Here is a 25,497-nt window from a genome sequence, read left to right on the forward strand (position 1 = left end):
AATAGAATTTAATTAACCATGGCTGTTTATTCATCGTATAGAAACACTGGTTTGATCCTTTGAAGTCACATAAGCAGCATTTATTTGGGGACACTCTTTTTTGTAATGGCTAAAGTAACTAAAAGTATGGTTTTTAATCAAAAGTTATCTGAGGTCTTTACTGACAAGAAATAATAATAAAACTGTTTATTTTACACTATAGCACTTAACAGTGTTCCAGACACTGTCTTAAGTGATTTACATGCATTAAATCGTTTAATCATTGCAATCCGCTATGAATTATTCCCATTTTCCAATGAGGACATGGAGATATGGAGACTAAGTACCAGGATTTGACACCAAACCATTTGGCGTGAGTTCAAGTGCGTAACCGAACTGCTCTGCTAGTTGTTTCTCTGTGACATATATTTGGACATGAAGTTGAAATCCACATACACATATTCCTAGAAAACAGCCTGGCCCAGTGTATGGGGAAGATAGTGTATTATTCAGTGACAACGGAGAGAAGCCTGTGTAAATTTTTTTTTTCCTTGACTATGATTCCATTATCTTGTAACTCTCAGGTTTCAGAGCTGCGAGTGTTAGATTATCAGAAATCCAGCTTTGGGGGGTGCCTGGGTGGCTCAGTCGGTTAAGCATCTGACTTCGGCTCAGGTCGTGATCTCACGGCTCATGAGTTCAAGCTCTGCATTGGGGTCTGTGCTGACGGCTTAGAGCCTGGAGCCTGCTTCGGATTATGTGACTCCCTTTCTCTCTGCCCCTCCTGCACTCGTGCTCTCTCTGTCCCTCTCCCTCTTTCTCTCTCAAAAATAAATGAATGTTAAAAAAATAGAGAAATCCAGCTTTGGGTCTAATTTTTGTTTGTTTGCACTGGCCAGGAGTCCTCCAGGCAAGAAATGGAAGTAAGTGTGGGTAGATGGGCACTGTGGCAAACTGATGCAATTTTGACCAGACCAAAAGTAGCATCTCCTACTCGGTGACAGTCAGCTGTTTTCACATGGACCCATTGCCACCCAATCTTGTGATTGTTAAACAGAGGCTGAGATCATGTTCTTATCTGAAGTTTCTCAAATTTGAATTGAGTTAAATAATTTCAAACATTAAATCAATTGCAACGAAATCTATCTATCTATATATAGATATAGATATAGGTATATAGATATATAGTTAAAACAGTGTAACCTAAAGAGATAACATCTCTGGGCTGACTCTATTACGTGGGCCATTGGTCTGTAAGGAAGAAGCCATGATAGCTTCAGTACGGAGTGACCTGTGTAATGTGATGACTTACCACCTATGGGGGATGTTCCAGAAGCTCACCTTAACCACTTGCTCTCTTTCTGTCCACACAACCAAGGAACTATTTCTTTTCCCTCCAACTCACCTTATACTACTTGGCATAAGCTTTCTTTGGGTATAGACTCTGAGTATACTGTTAGATGTGTTGAAGATCTACCTTTGGTTTTATTTCCTTATGAGGAGGGTCTGTTGTTACTACCATTTTACTTTCTCCATAGATCGTACGTTGTGCACATATCACAGCTTGGCTTAGTCCTCTTCTGACCCATTATCATCCATCATGAGTGTGTGTCACCTTTGAGCAAAACACCAAATCAGTCACTAGGGAAAATCATCTTATTCTACAAATATGGTTCCTTCGGGGGAAGCCACTCTTCAGAGATCAACCACCCACCTAGATGGTTTCTTTGTGTATTGGGCTTAAAAATGTAACTTAAAGGACTGAAGGACAAATACATGTCTGGAAGAAAAGCCTTTTTAAAAGGGGTGTGTGTGGGCTGGGGTGGGGGGAGGTAGAAGAAACAAAGTCAAAGTGTTGATAAGGTTATTGATTCACGGTTTGATCCAAGACAGGTAGTGCAGGACCAGGTCTCTTGTGATACTGACCTGTGAGATGATATAGAAACCCCTAGGAAAGGAGATAATCATAGGGGCTCCTGGGTGGCTCAGTTGGTTGAGCGTCTTTGGCTCTGTTTATGATCTTGCAGTTTGTGAGTTCAAGCCCCACATCAGGCTCTGTGCTGACAGCTCAGAGCCTGGAGCCTGCTTTGGATTCTTTGTCTCCCTCTCTCTCTGCCCCTCCCCTGCTTGCACTCTGTCTTTTTATCTCTCAAAAATAAATAAACATTAAAATTTTTTTAAAAAAAGGAAAAGAAAAGGAGATCATTGTAGAGGACTGCTTTTTCTACCCATAATCTCTGGTATCTCCTATTCCCAAGAACACTCCTCCTAGACTGGTGACAGTCCTGGGTCTGTCCCTCACCCTTTTAAAGGCCATTCATTAATTCATTCATTCAACCAGTAGTTTTTGATCATTGTTACATTTTAGGCAGTGTTGCAGGTGGTGAGAACCCAGAGTGAACCAACACCTATCTGAACTGTCAGCCAGGATATATCAGTATGGAAGTTCTTACATCTTTGTTCCTTGTTAACACAGGAGGAGCCTCTAGCCCTAAGTACCAGCTGTATACCTTGACAAAGCTGACTCAATTCATGGTGTGTTACAATGGGAACATTTCAGTGGAGACTAGACTGCCTCGTATTCAAAACTGGAGTAAGGGTACCTAACTTACAAAGCTACTATGAGATCTCAATGATATAAAGTGTGAAAAAATTTAGTGCACAGCGTAGAATATGATGCTTTTGTTTTTAGTACTATGCAAATTATTTATATTGATATTTTGGATAATGGACTATTCTGTCTACTTTAAGCCAGAACTTTGAAAGCACCTTACAGAAACTTGCCAGGAAAATTGCTGAACTACTATTCTGCACCCCCGCCTTATTTTTCAGGATGGAAATCATCCTGTTGTAATGATGCGTCAGCTTAAGGCTTGTCAGCTTCTGGAAAGACAATGCCATCAGCTTGGGCCTAGATACAGGTCACCTCTATCATTTCCCAGAAAGGAATATCTTTAAAAAAAATCAATCTCAAAATATCTGGTGTTACTGAAAGTCTGCTTCTTTCTTCCTAGAAGAGGATGCTTTGGGTATCAGGATTTTCCCTGAATCTTATGATGATGATGATGACGATTATGATTATTATTATTTTCATCCTTTCCTTCTTCATAAGGAAAAAAAAAAGCAAACTCTCTTAGGCCAATCTTTTTTTTTTTTTTTTCAATGTGTATTTCAACCCCAGGAGGAATTCCAAGCTTCCTGTTCATCAGCAGAAGATACTAATATAAAATGAAGAAGATGGAAATTTATTCTCCCCTCACCAGCAGTTTGGGGAATGAAACTTAAATTATATGTCAAAACATTTATTTTCTTGTATGTGGTATTTGGTAAATGGCTAAAAGACCCTAGGGGAGAGTGAACGGAGAGCTTTCAGAAGGGTATAGAAAATGAGTTATTAGTGTGGTATTCCTGTGTCAGAAAAAAAACAAAACAAAACACTGGCTTGTGTCACTGTTTGTGAATCCTTGTGTGGTTGAAAACATTTCCAAGGTCAAGTTTCTAAACGTATGACTTGAAAACAGTGATTTCGCTACTCTTCCAATTACCCTGTTCCACTAAAGAGTCCTGGCATTCTCTCGACTGCACTCCTTTGTGAACATAGTTGATCTTGGATTTTTCTGTCGCTTTTGGATGAGCTATCAGCTCCCCTAATTTTTTTTTCTTTTGCTGAGCAATATTGTTCCCGAGCTCTTTTGTTAAGTCACAATAAACTAGACAAGCAACCAGCAGGCCCTTGACACAAAGTCATTTATTGATCTGAAAACCGTGCTGTGCCTACCTCACCTTAAAACCCTGTAGCATACAACTCCAATGCCTCAAAAACAGCCAAAGCATTAACACCCAAACACTCGCCATCCTTGTTTTCGGTGCGCATTTGACGTGGTGACAAAAGAGAATCCTGCCTTATTAAGGTAACAATTACTAATTTTTTAGTTATGGTGACCTTTTACATCCAACATCTTGCAGGTCTCTCTGGAAGTTAAATACTTTGCCTCCTTGTCCCCCTCACAGGTGCATAAACACAAATCAGGCCAGTGTTGCGACGTTAGGGTTGGTGTTGCAAATTTACAAAACTCTGTCTTGCTCTTTAAATTGTGTCATAATGAAAGGGCATTTTAGGAGAAGAGGGGTGAAGAACTGTTTGTCAAAAAGACTTGTGTGAGTTGGGGCGCCTGGGTGGCTCAGTAGCTTAAGTGTCCAACTTCGGCCAGGTCGTGATCTCGTGGTTCATGAGTTCCAGCCCCGGGGAGCCTGCTTCGGATTCTGTGTCCCCCTGTCTTTCTGCACCCCGCCCCGCACTTGCCTTCTGTCTCTCTCTTTCCGTCTCAAAAATAAACAAACTTAAAAAATTTTTTAAAAAGAGTTATGTGAGTTACAATGCGTAAAGTTTTGTATGTGAGTGGATAAAAGCAGAAGTTTTTGTTATGAATTTACTCATTCACTCACTCACTCTTTCAGTGTCTAATATGAGCCATAAAGTGTCACCTGTCCAGTGCTCATCTGTCCAGTTCTGAGCAAAATCATTCAGTTCTCTATTATGTTGGTACTGACAGTCCGTTGGGATAAAACACAATCATCTTATAAACAAATGAATTAACCTACAGATTGTGCCCAGTACAATGAAGGACATTAGGAACATCTATTGATAGAGACTAATGGAGGGGAGAGAGAATCCAGCTTCTATACAGTCTGGAAGATGGTCAGATATCTCAGTAGGATGAAACAGCAGTTACAACAGTCCTGAGGCAGCGTAGCTGGAGTATAGTGAGGGAGCAGGAGGGTCACATGAGCTTTGATATAAAATTGTTCAAAAGTTCTACATAATACATGGTCCGGTCATGTTATCTGTCCCTTATTATTTCACACATCTCCTTATAAATTGCTCTTTGGTCTCTATTCGATGTCCTTGCTAAGTTCTCAAACTTACCCTTTACCTGCCTTTAAGTCTTTGCTCAAAGTAGGATGCCATTTCCCTTTCATCATCATGCTAAGCAAAAAAAAACAAAAACAGAAAAAAAAAAGAGGAAAATGTTTCCATTTGTATGAGATTCTAGAAAAAACAGATGCATCCATAAAATTCATCAGGAAGCAGATGAGTGGTTGCTGGGGCCTAGGAGCTGCGGGGGGAGGTGACCCTAAAGGGGCATGAGGGGTTCTGGGGGTGGGAATAAAGGGGTTCCATATCTTGATTGTTATTCTACAGTGACTATATTTGCAAAATTCATCAAACAGGACACTGAAATGGGCATTTATTATGTGTACATTATACTTCAATAAAGTTGATTAAAAAGTTATAAAGTAAGAAAAAAAAAAAGAACAGTTTTTAAGAAGTTCAAATTTGTCTTCTCTGTCATCTCTCCCTGACTCAGACATAAGCTTTCCTTCTACCATCACGTTATGCGCTATAGGTTTTGGTGCTTGTGACAAGCACACCATGTACAGCCTTTAATGAGCATCTCAGTGTTAGGCTGGCTGTTTCTCCTTGGGCTCACATATTCCCTTAGGAGAGAATCTGTGTCTCATTTGTCTTTTTCTCCCCCCCCCCAAAGCATCTACCTCACTCAGGACTCATAAAAGGACCTCACTGAGCACTTGTTAAATCAATAGCACTATTTTCATATTTACATCCTGCCTGGTGCCCGAAAAGGATGAACAGGAAACAACATTGATTTCCAGAGGTTGATGAATGAATGGAGACTTCTTGGCACTGGAGCCCACATCCTGGCTCCATGTGTAAAAATTGGGGGCAAAATGGGTTTTCGACCTACCTCCTTCACACCTATACTTGCTTATTGATTTAGTGAAATGCTTGTGATAGTTTCTCTGTTCTCCAATAGGAAAGTGCTGTACAGACCCTCTCTGCATTTTCCTTCTTAATGGTCCATCATTTCTCTGTAGAGAGGCCAGCGGTAGAATCAGTGTTGGCAAGCCGCAAAGAAGTGGACACGACAGTGTAATAGGAAGGCAGCTATTATGTCCCATTATTACCTCGAGTGAAGGAAAATCGAAGGAGCATAGTGGTCTATCGCATAACTGCCACTCTTGGGCTCTTATAGGGAAAGCTCTGTAAATCAGCCCTCCTGTGCAGATTCTCGAGAAGCCTTTTCTCCCCTTCCCGCGTCCCCTCTCCCTATGCAATTTTGCGTGTTCTCAACTGGCCGGTTCCCTGGAATATTAGCTTTTCAAAATATGACACAGAAGTTCACCAATTCCTTCCAACTCATAACACTTTAAAATTGCAACTCCAAATTATTTCTGTAAAAATAGCTGATTTTTATGACTCCTAGGGGATTTCTTATTTTAATCTGAAACCTTCAGAAATGGTTCAGTTTTGTGGAAATGATGGGGGAATGTCTGCTCTTAGCAGTTTTTGTGTTCAAGGGCAAATCAACCTCTGTGCTTGCTAACTCTAATTTTCCAAGGGTTATGAGACTTTAATTTGATTCTTTATCCAGTGTGCATAAAATGTTCACTGGAATTTGCATAATACATTTATTGTATAATCACTCTTCACATTGGCTACCTGCTTCCTCAAATGAACATTGCTTTTTTAAGGGGATATATTAATGTAGGGCCAATTTGAACTTTGTAACTAAACAGAATTAGGTCTATCTCTGAAGGACAAACATAAAGGAGAGAGAGAGAGAAGGAGGGCATGTACTTGTTCTGAAATTGGCTATTAAATAAAAATAGCCCCGATCCTGCATTTCCAAATATTAATTTTGCAAATACAAGCAAGGAAAAGACTGCTGTCTTTAAAAACATTGAGATTTATTACGTGAAGAAGGGAATACACTTGTCTGGCTTGGCTCTTAGAATGCAGTTAAGGCAGTGGATTACATCAGGGTGCCTGGTTTCAGCACAATCTAAGAAGGTGAGGGAGTTGGAGAGAGAGAGGATGCCTTAGGCACTAGGCCAGGAGCTTTGAATTCATTCATTGCCCAGAGCCAATGTATAATTAAGGCAATATTATTACTACCCCTAATTTTCGTTTAGTGTTCTGTGCCTTTGGACTCCTTGCTCTCAAACCAGAAGAGATAAGATTTGAACCTAGACTGTATGATGCTGGCATAATTGTCCTTCAGTCACACCGAACAGTTCTCTCTGTTAAATACAGTTGTCCATGTTAGCCACCTTGGGGACTGTGTTTTTCTTAACATCAGCACTGTCCAGTGGAGCCTGAAGAGCGCTTGGCACAGGACTGTACAGATATTGGCAGACCAGATAGAGGTTGGAAGAGATGACTTGAAGATCCCCATCTTCCCTGTAATTTTACAAGGAGAGGAGGTGCAGTCCAGACCTGAGGAGTGGCCGGTTGGAGACTAGGGTGTCTCGGTCTTTAATGTGCATATAATCACCTGGAGATCTTGTCAAAATGTAGAGGCTGATTGAGTAGATCGGCAGTGGGCAAACGACGCTGAATTTCCGCCAGCTCTCAAGTGATGTCATTGCTGCCCGTCCACAGACCACAGGTGGAGTAAGAAAAGCCTTTGTGATCTCTGCTTACAGTGCCATTTCCCTAGTGAACCAGGTCCTGACCTTAGTTAGGACATTGTACTTAACCATCCAGGTCGCAGTTCTCTAAAGTTCATTTAACCAGCACGTCCTAGGATCATTGAAATCCCATTGTCTTTAGGCAGCTACAACTCTTCAAGCGAGTTCTGTCTCTAAGAGAGGAGACCTGAGTTGTAAGTTATGGATCACCAGCTATGAAAGGGACACAGAAGAGTTGGTACCATCAGTCAGAATACCAGTTTTCATATTACAGTAAAATTTCCTGGGGGAAAACATATCTTTCATTGTTGAGAAAAAAAAAAAACTCACTTTCAACTTCTAAATAAATGAGCAATCATGAGTATAATGGCTTGACCATTCAAATTCTTGGCATCCTTTCTGAATCACAGATCTGAAATTGTGCCTCATAAGGTACCGATGTATTTCCAAAATTCCTTTGAGATGAGTCCAGCCTAATTGCGATGAGAAGGAAAGTGGGCTTCCTACTCCTGTGTTTCGGGAGGGCATTGTTTGAATTTGATTTACCTGGCTTCTGGTATCTTTGGTTTGCAGTGCATTTAGGGTGTTTCTTTGAAGTAACTTTCAAAGAAGCAAAAAACGCAGGAAAAGTCACTAACGACTAGGAGGCTTTAAGAGTATCGCGTATTCTGATTTTATTAATTTTAAAAATCTTTCAAGATGTTGGCATAAAATCAGTTTTGCAAATCAGTTGGCTAAGGCATTATGTAAAGCTCAGAAATCTTTAAGAAAGAGCTAGGCAATTGGATGCTGAAAATAATAGATTAACGGGATCATAACAATCCATATATATTGACCAGGAAAGGTAGCCACATGCATTAGTAAGAGGGAAAAAAAAAAGGCAGATTATAAAACTGCATAATCTGATACCACTTGGGTTAAAAATAAAGAAAAAAAGTAAATGGACAGTTTGTTTATTTTTGAGCTGTGGCGTCATGGCTAATTTCTTTCCATATTGACTGAAATTTCCTCAATAAAATTATATAACTTTTAAAATTAGAAGAAAATAACACTACTATTTATTTATTTATTTATTTATTTATTTATTTATTTTTGCGGGGGGAATGGACAGTTGGGGAGCCATTTACAAAATCTTAACTACAAATATTTTTCATTTCATGATTTTTGATAGCAAGAATAATTTTTATTACCCTATAAATCCCTAAGTGCTTCTAATGCATATAGTAGTAAGAGCTCAAGAATTATTTTTGGTGGCTATTTCAAGTTAGAACATCAGAAGGAATCATAAGAAAGTTTCTCAGGAAGGTAGACCATAGCACTAAGGTCTAGGCAGAAAGGGATTTACATTTATTTCAATGAATACTATTTTGTTTGGCTTGATTTTTATTTTTTATTTATTTATTTATTTATTTATTTATTTATTTATTTATTTCCCCATGCATTCTGTTACTCTCATTTATATATATATACCTAAGTCTCTTTATTTTTAAAATTTGAATACAAAACTAGAATTGTAATTTGTTACATCAGGTGGGATGAAAAGAAGTAATTTGAGGTCTAACAGGATGTAAAAGACACCATTTCTCATGGTGATAGGGACAGTACTTATGGACATTTACTTAAAATATTTGGAATAAAGCCTATAACCACATGACTGAAGACTGCATCCAGTAAAATATGGGTATAAATTAGAAAATGCATGACTTTTGTTAAACAGAAGCTTCCTGAGGGTTTCAAAGTGAGTTTTGTCAAAGGTTTGGGAGGAGGAAATCATACATGGAGCCTTTCCCAGGAAAGTAAGAATGGTTAAAGGAACACCGGGCTTTGTGCAGAAATTTACATGAAATGACAAGTTGGTGGAGTGAATACCTAGATGTCGAGTGTAACAAAAACAGACTTGTAGATAATACATGTTTATCTTAAAGACAGTTGACCTGTATATAGGGTTCACTTACTCTTCCTTCCTTTTTGCACTAAGCTACCTAATACATCTTTCTGGATGGTTCTGCTACAATATCTGTCCTCTAAAGATGAATGGCTGTGGGTCACGTGATGTCTCTGTTGTAGAAGGATGTAAAAGACTACCCACATGCTTCTTAGGACATTAGCTGGAGCCATTGAAAGTGTGCATTGAAACACCTCGGGGTTGCGGGTTGGGGGCATGGGATTGTCCTCCCATGGATTCTCCGACAATCATCTCTGCTCTTCTGATGGAGGAATAGTCTATAGTTCCACATGTCTATAGGACCAGAGCAAGGAGAGGGAGGGCAGGATGGGCACTCAGGAATGAAATCATAGTTAGTTTTGCCTATCCTACTGTGCACTGGGATTGTAGAGCTATAATTAGAGTGTTCAGTTACAGCTTGCTTCCATCATAGTTACAAACTCAGTGGAATTATTTTACCAGTACCCTGGCTGGCTCCCGCAGCTATACTGCAATACACATTTGTACCTCCCGCTGTTGTTGACCGCAGAGACACATAGGACCAATGGTTCAGACAAGATGTGTATTTTCTGTGTATCCTTGAACACTGCCTCTTAGCAAAGGAAGACTTTGCAAGATGATTCACAGAGGTTAATCTGCCCATTTGCAGCCAAGCAGACTGCTTCCTTAATCTCTGCAATATTATAATAAAATAATGGTTGGTCTAGTCGAAGACCTTGGCAAATCAGTGAGTTTCTTTAATCTTAATAAAGCATAGCGATCTCTTTAAGCCCATAAATGATGATCCTGATCTTAATTTTGACTTTATTCAGTATAAAGAAGCAATTTCTCTTGTTTAAAAATCAATTGAATGGGATGAGTTGGGAAGTGAGTTTTGGGATTTGAATTTGTGTTTGGTTTAATAAGACTTTTTGTGCAACATAAATGGGATGAGAAAGTGTCCCATTTTTAAGTGGCATACTACTAAGTACTTTGCTCCCTAAATTTGTCAGTCTTCATAATTGTTCTATTCTGCTGGGAAAGGCCATGTGGGACCTAATTTCTTTTCCCGGTGCTCCCTTTTGTCATTTGTGCACAAAATGTACTGAGTTTGCCCCCACCTGGAAGAAATATTTGCCATGTTCGAATACTAGCATTTTTCTTTCACTTTTTATGTGGTGCCAATCCCTCTCCATAATTCATTTGTATTTAACTTAATTCATTTCTGCTGTGCACAAAAATGCCCAACAGAGAGGTAGAATAATACATACATAGATAAATTTAGAATGTGGGTAATTTTACCATCATGCAACTCATTGAAGGACTTTGGGCATGTTGAATCAGGCATTGAGCTCCAAGAGCAGAATTGTAGATGCAAAACCACGTATACTATATTGAAAGAAAACATGGCATTTTTCATTTGCTCACCTAACATAACCCTCTGTGTGTAAGAAGACTCTCTATGATATTTAAATTTCCTTATCTACCCGACTAGACCGTTGAACTGCCTGAGGGGAGGGACCTCATTAGAGTGTCTTCGTTTTCTCTGCAGCATCTAGCGAGCTATCTCTCTTGCACATAGTAGACGTTTAGTAAATTAAGTAACAGGAAAGTCACATCATGATTCAAAAATGTTCCTCATAACGGTAAATCCTGCTCCAAACACTGATGTCTCATTTTGGTGTTTCTGGCACTGGGATATCAGAATGTTTAGGTAATTAAGCTCAAACATCAGGGGAATGTAGTGAAGCAATCTGTTTACTGTATAAAGGACACCATTTCCCTTCTTATTTACCTCTATTTGCTAAATATCTGAGGGCCACAGCCCTTTGCAGAGAAAGTGCACATCGTGCTTTTTTTTCTGTGTAAAAATCATTCCAAATTACTTTCTGAAGATGTTTCAAAGCATAGGTGATTTCAGATTTTGATGACTTAGATTTTCTTTCCCTCAAAATAAGCATTCTTGTTGCTGGCTTTTGCATTCTAGCAGGGCTTATCTTTTGCCTTTGTTTTCACACATCTGAGTTTGGCCAAATGGCTATTATGGTTCCTCCATAGAACCCTTGCTTCATTATACAATTGCTGCAAAGAAGATACTGAAGTAATGACCGGGGTCTCTGGTTAGTTTGGTATCATAAGTATACAAGTCGTCAAGAATTCATCACTGCTACCCTGCTACCCTTCTCTGATCACATAATGCAGAGACTTAGGAAGCACAATAAAAGGAAAGGCATTCAGCCATCACTCAACATTTTACAGATGCAGGAGCACTTAGCAGAAATGCAGAGGCAAGGAGGTAGCCTAGACTCCACGGGACCTGTAGGAAGCCTGCAAAGCATTCCTCCCTTCCTGCTGCTCACCTTCCCTACCTGAGGCTCAGGTTTTCTGCTCTGAGCTCAGACACGACAGCTGCAGATTATTGTTAAGTCTAAACAGAAGGAGGGGGAATTTATGGGAGGGCAACTCTTAAACATTTTCACTGTCAAATTTGAGTAGGACTTCACTTGAACGTGTAATGCCTAGACACGTTCCTAGATTCTTACTCCGTTTACAAATCGCATTTGACTCGCAGCTGGATCATCTCTGAAAGACGTTGGGTGTTACATCCAGCCATCTGTGTTTCAAGTGGGCTTTCATGACAGCCATTCTGAAGAGGAAGGGCAATGCAAACGTTGCGAAATGTGGCGTAGGGTTCACTCTGAGAGCAAATCTCCCTCAGCTGGCGAGATGCCACCGTGGGTCCGAACCAGGAGTTCTGGTTTGAACATTGCCCTCCCCCTACCCTAGAAAGTACAATCCCGGTGTTGGTAGATAGGTAAGCAGTTGCAATAGAAACTTCAAAGAGCCGGCAGCACCGGAGAAGTACAAATAGGCTGTTGAAGATGGTCCAGAGGCTTTTAACACCGTTCAGATGGGTTGCCACACAGCGGTCTGGTTGAATGGCAAAGGTCACAGAGAAGTCGCCTACAAATGCCCTGAAGGAAATGAAACCGGAGCCCTCTGGGCCAATCCGTTGTTCTAGAACTCAGTCACAATTTCTAAGAGTGTGCATAAACATTTTTTTTTTCTTTTTTTTCTCTTATGTCACCGGGCTTGCAGAGCGATAAAAATAGTAAAACTTTTAAATTAACACACCAAGTTTAAAGCATTTCAGGAAAGCATTGATTCTATCTGCCAATGGAATGAGTGCGTTTGGCGAGTGACCTAATTAGTATGGAGCTGGTTCTTTCTCACTGCTCTGCTTCCCGCTAATTGCAGAACTGCTGGCCTTCTCCCCCCCGACAAGGAAGAAAAACAAGCACAGGGGTGTGTGGAGAAAACAGCCACGTTCAGCTTTAATTCATTTGAACCTGTTGCCAAGCTTAATTATGTAATTGAGGGAGCGAGACTGGTCTACTTGCAGCCGCTTGGGCTGGAGTTTCCGATGGTGACCATTCACCAGTGTTTCCTCGAGGATGTGAGCGGTTACCGCACAGCGTTATTAGCTGGAGCTGATCTCCTCACCCTGCCCCTCTCCAGATGTAGGTGCAGGGGTCCCAGGCTTGATGACTTGCCAGTAAGGAAAGCAAATTGAAACCCAATTGAAGTTGCTTTCTTTTGTAGGAAATGCGTCATGATTCTCTAGGAGCAACTTTGCGTTTGATTTTGTTCTTCTGGTCGCACGGAGTATGTGCCGTCAGGAGTGCGATGCGTATTTCTACAGTCGGAGTGTTTTCCGGGATTGCTTGAGACATTTTTACCTCTGAACTTTTCATTTTAGTTCGTTAAATTGAGTAGGTATGTGTGGAAAACACATAGCTCAGTGAAGTATTTCCTATCTGGTGGCTTATTCTTTCTTTATAACTTTGTGTCACGGGATCTGGGCACCCCTATTGTCGTGGACTCTTCTGTAGAGGAGGTGTTTTTTTACAAAGACACCACTGTGTCTCCTTGTGGGCAAGATGGCTCTACAAACACATTCTTCTAAAAGTTCACTCATTCCCTCCCTGATTCAGAGAAAGCTCAGGTGTCTCATACCCTCACAGAGATTTCTCCTGTTTAGATTGGAGCTGAGTCCCTGAGATCAGCATTGTGATTTTGTCATATCGTGTGTAATGTGTTGGGCTGGAAGGAAGGGGAGGAAGCTAGAGGAGAAGCCACGCTGGAACCGAGGTGCAGAGTCCTGAAAACCACGGCTGCCTGGCTGGGTGGGAGCATGGCCGAGCCAGACTGGGACCACTTGGCATTATATTGTTCTTTATAGTCAAAATGTATCAATAGACATTTCAATCGGTTAATTCCCCCTGTAGTCCGTGAAGTGTTAGCATCTTTTACACATGCTTTTAATTCACTTAAACAAATATTTATGAAGCACACGCTATGTGTTAACTACAGTCCCAATGACTGGCTACGTATAATAAATAACGATTAGCCAAGAGTGATCTTTTTTATTTCTTCCTTCAAGTTGCAATGAGTAAAGGGAAGGATCCCTCTTTTATTTAATGTTTATTGATTTCTTTTGAGAGAGAGAGAGAGTGAGCAGAGGAGGAGCAAAGAGAGACAGAGACAGAGGATCTCCAGCAGGCTCTGCACTGCCAGTACAGAGCCCATCATGGGGCTCGAACTCACAAACCATGAGACCATGACCTGAGCCGAAACCAAGAGTTGGACCTGAGCCACCCAGGTGCCCCAAAGATCCCTCTTTTAGTAAAGGCAGCACTTCACATATGTTCTAGATTCTCTCACTCCATCACTTTTCAGGAACATTATTCTATAAATTATCCTCTTGCCCTCCGGAAGTTTCGATCTTTTGCTTTCTGTTTGATCATTCCTATCCCGATTTGAAATTGCCAAGAACAGTCCCATAGTGGGTGCAACAAATAAGTATTTGTTGAATGCCTTGAATGAATACTCTGTAGTTCCCTGGCTTCCCACTAAAATCAGCTGTGAACACACATATACACGTACACACATGCACTATTGTGTGTGTATATGTGTGTGTGTGTGTGTGTGTGTGTGTGTGTGTGTGTGTGTGTAAACACCTGGGCCATATTACCAAAGATATTGATTTACTTTCCTGGGGGTGAGAAATGGACACTAGTATTTTTTTTTTTTTTTATCTCTCAAGGTGGTTCTAGTGTGCAGCTAAGGTTAAAAGCCTTGGTATCTCCTATCTTAAACCAAAACAGCTCGTTTGACATTGTATCACCCTCTCGCTGACCATCTCTTAATTCTCCTTCCTAGCAAGATAACAAGGAGACCTGCAAACACTCTCTCCCCCTCTCCCTCTTTGCTGTTATTCTTTAACTACCCAACAGGCTTCAGTCCCTACCACTTGCCTGAAGCAAATCACGATCATGACACCCACGTTCCTAAGCACACTGGACATTTGCAAGCCCTCATCTTGCTTACACCGTCAGTGACACATGACAGCTGATTTCTCTCTCCTTCTTGGAACAGCTTCTTCCTTTGGCCTTGAGACATCCTCTTCCCTTTTCATTCCCTTCTCCCTCTCTGATTCTCCTTTGCAATCTCTTGTTCCCACCTGACACCTAAATGCCGAAGTTGTTCAAGCTCCAAACTCGGGTCCTTGGTTTCTACTTACGCTAGGCGTTTTTGTCTCTTTCCGTCTCTATAAATCACATCTTTATGCCGTTGACCTCCCAATTTGTATCCCCAATCCTGTCCTCTTTTCTGAGCACTAGCCTAATATATCCAACTGCTCTCTGACATTTTTACTTAGATGTCTCACAGACATTTCTGACTCAACCGATATTGTAATTTTCCCTCCCCCCTGTTGGATGCTCTTCCAGGCCCCCCACTTCAGTAAATCACATCTCCACCCACCCAGTGGCTTATGCCAAAAAAATCAGTAGTAATCCTTGTCGTCTATATCTCCCCTACTTCCAACCCGGCCAAGCTATCATCAAGTCCTGCTAATTCTGCCTCCAAAATATAACTCAAATCATCCATTTCATCCCCTCCGTTTTATCGCCAGCCGCCATTTGTCTGGGTTGCTGTAATAGCCCCTAACTCTTCTCCCGATGACACTCTTGCTGTCCACCTTCCCCACAAGAACTCGATCTTCAGCCAAGATATTTTAAGAAATGCAAATCATTTTGTGCCACTGCTTCCCTAAGACTTTCAATAATGAACACTCAGTAGTCAGATTCTGTATTATATGCTTTCATTTCTTTCAAGACAGTTCTGCCGTTTGGTAATTGTAGATTCATTTGTGTGGCTATTTGTTTCCTGTTCATCTCTCAACTCTAAAAATGCACAAGGGTGAGAAGTAGGACCATTCTTTTTAACTGCTGTGTTCATGTGTCTGGCAAAGTGCCTGAAATAGAATTTTGTTTTTTAATTAAAATTTTTAACTTTATTTATTTATTTTGACATAGATAAAGAGAGAGAGAGAGAGAGAGAGAGAGCGCGCGCGAGCCTATGAGCAGGGGAGGGGCAGAGAGAGAAAAGAGAGAAAGAATCCCAAGCAGACTCTATACTGTTAGCGCAGAGCCCAATGTGGGGCTTGACCCCATGAACCGTGAGATTATGACCTGAGCTGACATCAAGAGTCAGATGCCCAACCCACTGAGCCACCCAGGCACCCCAGAATTTCATTATTGGATGAAAGAATGAGCATGTGAATCGATAAGGACAACTGACCAAAGCATGTAGTGGAAGGGGGTGCCTTGTCAAATTTCACTTAGCCCGTTCTACTGGAAATTCAACCATTAATAAATGTACGGACTAAATGAACTGCATTGAATCCACTTGTGGAACTGCTTTGTTCTGTGTCCTAACTTCAAAATCAAGGAATTTTCAAGAATTGTGTCCTCTTCCCGGTAGGCTTCAGGGGCTACTCTAAAGAATGTGCAAAGTGGGGTTATAAAGTAGTTCATTGTGTGGTGCATTTGGGAAGGGCTTATGATGACTTCACTTCAAATCCTGGACCTGGCAATGAGGCAGCTTGAAATTAGTGGGTATTTGTGCCGTTTGGCTTGAGCCTCTGTTTCTTCATGTATCATGAATAGGCACGAGGCCAGTGATACATGAAGTTATCATTTCACCAGCTATCAACATGTCAACCACCCAGCCCGACACATTGATACATAAGAGATAATATCTACACTTTAGTTTTACCTTCTGCTCCCCTGACCCTACTTCTTGACTTAATTTGTTCTTTTCTCCCCCTTTCTCTTTCTGCTTTTATTTTCCCCTATCTGACTCATCTTAGTGGGTGGCAAGACTCCTATTACTCACATAGTTTGAATTTTGTGGGAAGAGAAGAATTAGCAGTACTTACAGAGCGGGCTTCCCTTTGGATTAGAAACACAAACTTCGCAGCTTCTCTGCCCAGCTTTTCAAGAGCATTTTATGGTACACTGCTGTGTAACAAGTTCATTTTAGGATACCATGCTGGGAGGGAGAAAAAGAAGCAGGGATTCGAGGGGAGAAAATTAAAAAGTTAATTAAAAGAAACAACTTGGTAATTGAATTCCCTTGCGCTCTTCTTTGGTGATGGCGAGGTGGGTCCCAGAGCATGGTTACTAGGCTTGCTCACCTCCAAACTTCTGGGGAACAAGCATGAGAGTGCAGAGCAAATCCGTGACTGACAGATAAGAGGATACATATGATGGGCTTGTTAGACATGCCAGGTACAGCTGCCCTCATACTCATGCTTGAGCTTTCTAATTTTGAGATGTTCTTAGGGCAGCTGACATTACAGTTAGGCTAAAGCCCCAGACTAATATCAGCTAGTTTATGGTCCTACAGAATCGCCTTTCCATTGATTCTGTTTCATTGATTCTAGCTATTCCCCTGGCCTCACTCTGTATATGCACTTACACAGGCACAAGGGCAGAGAACAGTAGAGGGAACTCCTGTGCCTTTTTCAGATTATACTTCAGTAACAAATAAGTGACACCGGTCACTGTTTAAATTATTTTTAAAGAAGCTTGAGGGGCTCCTGGGTGGCTCAGTCGGTTAAGCGTCCAACTTCGGCCAGGTCATGATCTCATGGTTCATGAGTTCGAGCCCCACATTGGGTTCTGTGCTGACAGCTCAAAGCCCTGGAGCCTGCTTCCGATTCTGTGTCTCCCTCTCTCTCTGCCCTCCCCCAATCATGCTCTGTCTCTCTCTCAAAAAATGAATAAACATTAAAAAATATTTTAAAAAAAGAAGCTTGACTATTTGATTATTCAATCACACATCACTTAAGAGTGAAAAAGTCTTAGTTAAGATGTCATCGAGGGGCACCTGGGTGGCTCAGTCAGTTAAGTGTCTGACTCTTAATTTGGGCTCAGGTCATGATCTTGCAGTTTGTGGGTTCAAGCCCCACATCAGACTCTGTGCTGACAGTGTGGAGCCTGCTTGGGATTCTCTCTCTCCCTTTCTCTCTCTGTCCCTCCCCCGCTTGCTTGTTCTCTCTCTTTCTCAAAATAAATAAATTTAAATAAAAAGATGTTGTCATCAAGTGAGACAAGGTTCTGTGGTGAGTTAGCATGGGCTTACGTATCAGCTGGAACTGGGTTGAGACCCTAACTCGCATTCACAACCTTCATTCATTCACACAGTCAACATACATTTATTATATAAAATGTCTACTGGGTGCCAGGCACTGTAGAGGTTGTGAGTAATCACTTGAATAAACTGATCTATCGAGGCTTTTTATTAACATGAGCTTTTTTGAGGTTTTGAAAATTGACTTCAGACATAGACTTTTCTATCGTTTTCAGCATTTTTTGCTCCTCATCCTTGCCGCAAATTCATTGAAGAGGGTCATGGTTAAATAATGTATTACCTTACTCGTCCAGTTAGCCCAAATCAGATGGCTGACTGCATACCCAATCTCCAGAAAATAAGAGACTTACAATTTTACATTTAATGGTATTGTGGTATCTCTCCTGACATATGAAGGCCAATGGCTTGAGAGCCTTTCTGGTTATTCCAGAAGTTACGAATGAAAGTGTGGCCACAAACACACTGTCCCCCTGTATGATAGAGATGCAGTACTAACAAGGGGTATTGTACTTTCACAGGGTACGGTTTTGTGGATTTTGACAGTCCTGCAGCCGCACAGAAAGCAGTAGCGTCTCTCAAGGCAAATGGCGTGCAGGCACAGATGGCCAAGGTAAGGTTGGCGTTTAGATTTTGTTTTCTTTTGTGATCGTCTATTTCTCCACGGCTGTGAGCTGAATCAGAACTGGAGTTTGCAATGATTCGAATTACATTTAGTTGTTAGGGAAGGCAAGGCGCCTTATAATAGGTTTGGTTTGGAAAATCCTGGCTGGTTTATTTCATTGTTTCTTTGTGTATACTTATTAATATGCTCTTTTGTTATGGTGACCTCATTAGCACATTAAGGGCACTTGTAAAGTGCTCTGTTTTGCCTGAAAAAGGAAGCGCGCGCACGTGTGTGTGTGTGTGTGTGTGTGTGTGTGTGTGTGTGTGTGTGTCTGTCTAGGGCTTTCATCAGTGAAGAGTTTGGGAGTAGTATAATTCTCAGCAAGTTGTCATTGGTAAACTGTGCTAAAAAATTATTTACTGTTATGTTGGGGACAGCTGATGGCTGAATCATGAGATTATCTGGTCTATGCAAGGAAATGAGTTCAGTTAAAGCATACATTGTCTGGGGGGGTGCCTGGGCGGCTCAGTTGGTTGAGCCTCCAATTGGCTCTGGTCATGATCTCACGGTTCCTGAGTTTGAGCCCGCATGGGGCTATGTGCTCACAGCTCAGAGCCTGGAGCCTGCTTCAGATTGTGTCTCCCTCTCTCTCTCTGCCCTCCCCTGCTTGCATTCTTTCTCTCAAAAATAAACATTTTTTAAAAAAGCATACATTGTGTGTATTGTTAGAATTTCACTTTGACCTTTATGTATAGCTTTACTAGATAATAATTTCCTAGATATTAATAAATTTCAATACACATTCGTTGTTTTGTAAAACAGTAGTCTGGAGCTTTCTCTCTGGAATCATAATGCATGTTTATACTCAAGAAAATAAATACGATCATTTTAAATAGTTTTGAATTCTAATTGCAGTGGTGATTACAAGAATATTATACATGTATGTTAAAATGTCATAGAACTATACACGCATATCGATGTCAGTTTTCTGGTTTTGATATTTTGCTGTAATTATGTAAGATAAACTTGGAGGGAACTGGGTAAAGAGTGAATGGGATCTCCATATAATATCTTTACACTTTGATGTAAATCTATGATTATTTTCAAATAAAAAGTTTAAGAAAATTATTTATAGCATATAGATGCTTGTTACGTATTTGCTTCCAATTAATGGTCATTTTGGATTTATTCACATGCACCTAAAATTTTTAAATAATTTTTTGATTACTGCTATTGAATTAATTTGTCTCTGGATTTTCAAAAGTCAGCTAAAAAAAACAACAGATCATGAAATTCAGACCTAATGCATTTGGGCCACATTCATGTATGGGGCCAATTCATGTAGTTACCATTAACCATCCCCATAAGACCAAGTCATCAAATTTTCGCTCCTATGATCTTGTTATGACTGCTAACATCCCCTTATAATATTTTTCAGTTTCAACCTGAGATAACCAGAGGTAGGGTATATGGTTTTCTTTGTCTTCAGATATCTTTTAGTATGCTGATACCACTCATATCTGTTAATCTTTGGTTGTAGGTCACTTTCCACATAGATTATGTTGGTGGACTCATAGCCCTCTTACAACACATTAGTTGTTTTTCAAGGCTATATAAATTGGAATTTGAATTCTTTCTGCTGTGTAATGTATTCCTCATCAAGAGTGTGCCTGGAGCTTCCAATTTGCTCATGAACTAAGATGGATGAAATCAATATTTGTAATTAATAAGGGAAATATATACATGTCTTGGTTTAAGGGGTACTTGGCAAAGAGTTAAGTTACCTGGCAACTTAAGCAAGCAATCTAATACACAGGAAACAAGTGGTAAAATATAGTTGCTGGAGACAGGCAGATAGACTGAAAGGCAACTGACAAGAAAATCATTATAAAAATGCTTATGAAGAAAATGTTATTGGAGTATCTTTGATTTATTTTGTTGATGGACTAACAAGTTTTGGAAATGTTGTGGGAAAAATATATATAAATATATGTGTAGTGTTACTTGTTGGATAAAAATCCCTATCCTCTTGCACAACAGGCAAAGAAAGTTGGCATTGATTTTATAATTACTGAAGAGCCATCATGGCTATTTTCCCTTTGTTTCTGAGCATTCTGGTACACAAGGAATCTCTGTCTCTATCTCACCCTCTCTTACACATATGTACACCAATCACTGACCTCTTACCTAAATAGGAGGCTATCAAAGGGAATATATTTTAAAGAGCTTCTAAAAAGTTATTCATTATAGCCAGCGTTTTTACCCTCAACCTGTCCCCAATGTTCACTGTACAATGTTCAATGTAAGGAGATTCCAATCAGAATGCTTAAAAACACTTATTTTATTTCTGGAGTTGCTGAAAGATTTCTCCCTTATCAATTATGCTGTCTGTGGAGTAAATTCTTATTCCTCTATTTTTCTCTCAGACTTTGAATCTAAAGCCCAGAGCCTTAGATCCACATCTGCGTACTAGAAAACTTTCAGCAGTAAATGGCTCTGTAATTTAACTACCCAGAAGCAAATAAATAGCCTCCCTTTGACAATGAAATGGAACAAGCTTGACCACCTGTATTAGCAGATTTCTCACTGAGCTATTGGATTTCATGGCCTTTTTTTTTCCCTTTGTCCTGGTGATAACTATAATTTATTATCATATAAACCTGCAGTCCGCAGGGTGTGTGAAACTTGCACTATATTTTTTGCCATTTAAGTATCTACTGAATCGCCTCCTGCATCCTTGTTCCTATCAATATCCTACCATGCAGGTTGTGGTGCTACATTTTAAAGACTCTAGGATTTTAAAGCAAAAAGGCTACAAATAATCTAGGTTCCCAGTAGCAACCTGGAGTGTTCACAAAGCTGTCCAAGGGAATCGCTCTAGCTAACTTATTCCAGTGTGTGCATATGAAAAATTCAACTGATTTGTCAACTAAGAAGAATCAAACAATAAATCATCCAGTAAGTGGTAATTGATTAATAATGTATAGCCATTAACACAAACTAACATTTTCTGTATACTTGCTGTTCTGTCAAAAAGAGTTTTTAGGGATCAAAGAAAATGTTCCTTTGAAGAGAGCAGATTTAGAATATTCTAGTAATACATAGTGGTTGAGTGTAGGTTAGGAGAGAGATAAACTTGGCCTTGAATTTTGGCTCTGATACCACCTGAATGTGTGGCCTTGGCTAAATAATTTAAATATCTCTGAAACTCTCTAATAATAATACTTAACATTATTGAACTAAGGATGCCTGTCAGAATTAATTAAAAAAATACACAAAGAATTTAGCATAGTGCTTAGATTACACTAAGAATTCAATAAATGTTAATTATTCAATGAATGTTGTTATTCATTAAATTCAAATTTGTTACTGAACCTTCTATGAATTCTAATGTTTGCTTTAAGTGGTATGTCATTATAAAACAGTTTTTTGAGAAATAAAATAAATAACATCAGCAAACATTTTTATTACCTGCTAAGTATCAGGCACTGTGCTAGGTGTTGGAGAATCAAGTTGAATAAAACTTCTTTCTTATTCTGGATTTTTAACATTTAGTCCTTCTCCTGGGATTGCTACTGGATTGCCCTGGATTAAGGATATTGGCTGTTACTGTACTTGCCAACTTCAGTGTATTTAGAAGAAAATCATAGGCCAAGGAATGTGTCTCTCTAAGCGTAAAAAGAGCTGAGAAACAAAAACATCTAAGAATAGCTTAACCTTGTAGGTGTTTATTTTCTTATTAATAAGAAGGCCATAGATAGGCAATGAAGAGCAAATGCATTGGGGTGCCCTCAAGGATCAAGGATGTTTATTTTGAGACAGAGAGAGAGAGAGAGAAGTCCCAAGCAGGCTCCACATTGCCTGCATGGAGCCCAATGCAGGGCTTGAACCCATGAACCCATGAGATCATGACCTGAGCTGAAATTAGATGCTTAAGCAATTGAGCTACCCAGGCACCCCTGCATATGTTGTTTCTAAAGCCCAGATATGCTATCCATCTTAACCAGGAAAAACAAAAGAATCTGAAACTGATGGATCATTCTGACTGATTTGGTCCTTTTAAAAGCTTTCCCAGAATCCTAACTTAGGAACTTGTGTTTACATCATAATGGCCCACACTGAGTCATATGGTTTCTCCTTAGCTGCAAAAGAGCCTAGGATTATGAATAATTTAGCTTTGTTGCCTCTAGTAGAGAAAATTAAGAATAGTTCATCTTTTTGGCTGTCCAACATCCATTACACCATTCTTCCCATTTATACATTTTGGGTAGCATGCGTTCATTCCTTCCTCAAAGGAGCATACCTCAAAGCCTCATCCTATAATCACATCTGGTGATGCCGTCATCCCCAACAGGCTCAGACACGGCTGCCTCTCCTGGCTTAGCACTCATAAGCTTAAAAGACAGGTTATCTATCCCATCTTCCACAGCATACAACAATAGAGAAAAAATAGGATACATGAAACTAAAGGAAGACCACTGTTTGGGAACAGAGAGAATGGGTAACCAGCTGCAAATGCTGATTACTGGGGGCAGGAATAGAATTCTAGCTTTGCAGTGCAGTAAGTTCACTGGTTAGCCAGTCTTATAATCCCTGTCTGCCTTCTAGAGAGATCTTTCTTGTCCATTATTCCTCCTGGTGTCACCGAGGCCTCACTAGAGGGCTATACGGCTCTAGAAACTGAGTTTTCCTGGACATAAATTTGGAGATTCTGGAATGGCTCTACATATTGAACAGTCAACAATTATTAGCAGCCAAACCTTGAGTTATCTCAAGTTTAGCAGGGCTCTTTCTTATTTTCTATCTATCAATTTCAAACTCAAGTAAACAGAGCACATCTCTTTCTAAATGAATAGCCCACAGAGAAGGAGTCGCCCCTTCCTCAGGCCCCTTAAAAAAAGGTTTTATCAGGTCTGCTCTTAGCACTGCCATTCCAATTACCAAAGGTGATTCCCATCACTGTGGGATATGTAGAATAAATCAAAGCTAAGTGATTACAAAAGAGACCAAGTGTCCAAGAGGATGTTAAGCATATCAGGGATAGTATTTAAATCCCATGTCAACTATGGCAGAGAACTAGATTGGGACCAGAGGAAAGGAATTCTCTCCTATAAATCAATGACCTTAATAGTAGTTCTCTTTAAGGAAAAAAATTAAAATTAACGAAATTTTATTCATTTGACATCCAGAGAGATAAAAATTAAAAAATCAATATAGGAAAATGATTCTGTAAATTCAAATATGTATATGCATAAAATTAGTTGAAAATATATTACCCCTATGGTTATTACATAACCCTAACAGTTATATTCTAATAGGAGAATTTTAGTTAATGGAAGAAGGCCTACTTTATAGAATATTCTAGAAAAAAAATTTTAAGTTTGACTGCTAGCCTCATGATGTGGCTCGTTATCAACCAAAGCTACTCTTATGAAAGCACAGGCACATGCCAGACTCCTGTCATCAAAGGCCCTGTTAAGAGCCTCTGCTTTTACCATCTCTAGGTATATGAGAGTAAGCAGGTTATTTGATGTCCATGGGTCCCTACAGTGGGTTCAGGCCTACACATAATGCAGCCAAACAAGGAAGCTTCTCAAAACTTCTTATGTGGGAAGGAGAGAGTCATTGTTTAAAGGCAAGTTCAGTAGCCAATAGGGTTGATGTTGCTTCCTGAGACCGTGTGGGAAAGTCGATCAATACATTACATAATGATGGGCAAGTGCTGTCTGGGGATGCTAGTATCCCAAGAATAATGTCCAGGCATTTTTGTTTTGTTTGTTTTTTCAACAAAATCAGGGGATCAGAGAAGCCTATATACTATCATTTGTCCATATCCCAAAACGTTTCTTGGGGTGATAAGGGATATAGCCTATAATTTAGGTAGAAATGTCTTTAATTCTCTTAGTTTTTCAGTGCATTTATGTTGAACACCTACTATGTACCAAGGCTGTTCTACATACTAAAGGTATAGCATTGAACCAACATTTTATGAAGATCACATTCTTCTGGTAGAAGGCAGAAAATAAACAAAGAGCTACAATAGATTAGAAAGAAGTGGTTCTATGACCATCAAAAGAGGTTAAGGATACTAAATATATAGGAGATGAGGATGGTGGTTGAAGGTTGGGTCAAGACGCATTTTGAGTAGAGTGGTCAGGGAAAATCTCTCTGATGAGGTGGTATCTGAAGAGAGATCAAAAAGAAAGGAAGAGAGCAAATTATAGTATAATCTCATAACAAGAGATTTTTATGAAAAAATTTTCTATAGTGGGGCACCTGGGTGGCTCAGTCGGTTGAGCGCTGACTTCGGCTCAGGTCACGATCTCGCGGTCCGTGAGTTCGAGCCCCGCATCAGGCCCCTGTGCTGACAGCTCAGAGCCCGGAGCCTGTTGCAGATTCTGTGTCTCCCTCTCTCTGACCCTCCCCCATTCATGTTCTGTCTCTCTCTGTCTCAAAAATAAATAAACGTTAAAAAAAAATTAAAAAAAATTTTTCTATAGTAATTCAAAATAAAGCAGACTTTTCAGTGAGCTGGCATGTTTGGGCTTTGTTATCTCTATCCCACACTTCTTAATAATGGAAGAGTCGGATATATCACCATTACTTCCTCCTTTATTTGTTTTGTGGGAGTCTCTGGTTTCAATCTGTAATAATGGTGCATTTCTCAGAAGTTATTTTCCATGAGAACCAAATTCTAATTGAGTCTGTACGTATTTCCTTCCAATACTTCGTCACATCATGTGGTTCTGTTGTGCTGGTGGATATAAAGATATGACAAGATACCCTACACCACTGTTATGAAATGTTCTTTAAATAACTGTAATTCCAAAGAATGGCAGCCCAATGTTGGTTTTAACACAGTTCATTACTCTTGGATGACTGATGCCATGTAATGAAAACCTTGCTCTGTGTCATTTCCTAAAATGAATCTTTGTGTCACATGCTCTTGTGAAAGACATTTCCAACAGAAGAACATCTGTCATAAACACTGAGT

The 25,497-nt window shown here is 40.0% G+C and overlaps 1 protein-coding gene across 8 annotated transcripts in view; it reads left to right on the top strand.

Moving 5' to 3' along the window:
- The window catches only part of RBMS3 (RNA binding motif single stranded interacting protein 3), a 708,718-nt gene that overhangs the window by 267,148 nt on the left and 416,073 nt on the right, over positions 1-25,497 (top strand). For all 8 annotated transcript variants that reach the window (XM_015544414.2, XM_015544418.2, XM_015544420.2 and 5 more), the window contains exon 4: positions 18,418-18,509. In XM_015544414.2, coding sequence (XP_015399900.1) covers positions 18,418-18,509 — 92 coding nt within the window. The remainder of the gene's footprint in view (positions 1-18,417; positions 18,510-25,497) is intronic.

This window comes from Panthera tigris, chromosome C2 (assembly GCF_018350195.1).
Source record: "Panthera tigris isolate Pti1 chromosome C2, P.tigris_Pti1_mat1.1, whole genome shotgun sequence".
Taxonomy (NCBI): Eukaryota; Metazoa; Chordata; class Mammalia; order Carnivora; family Felidae; genus Panthera; species Panthera tigris.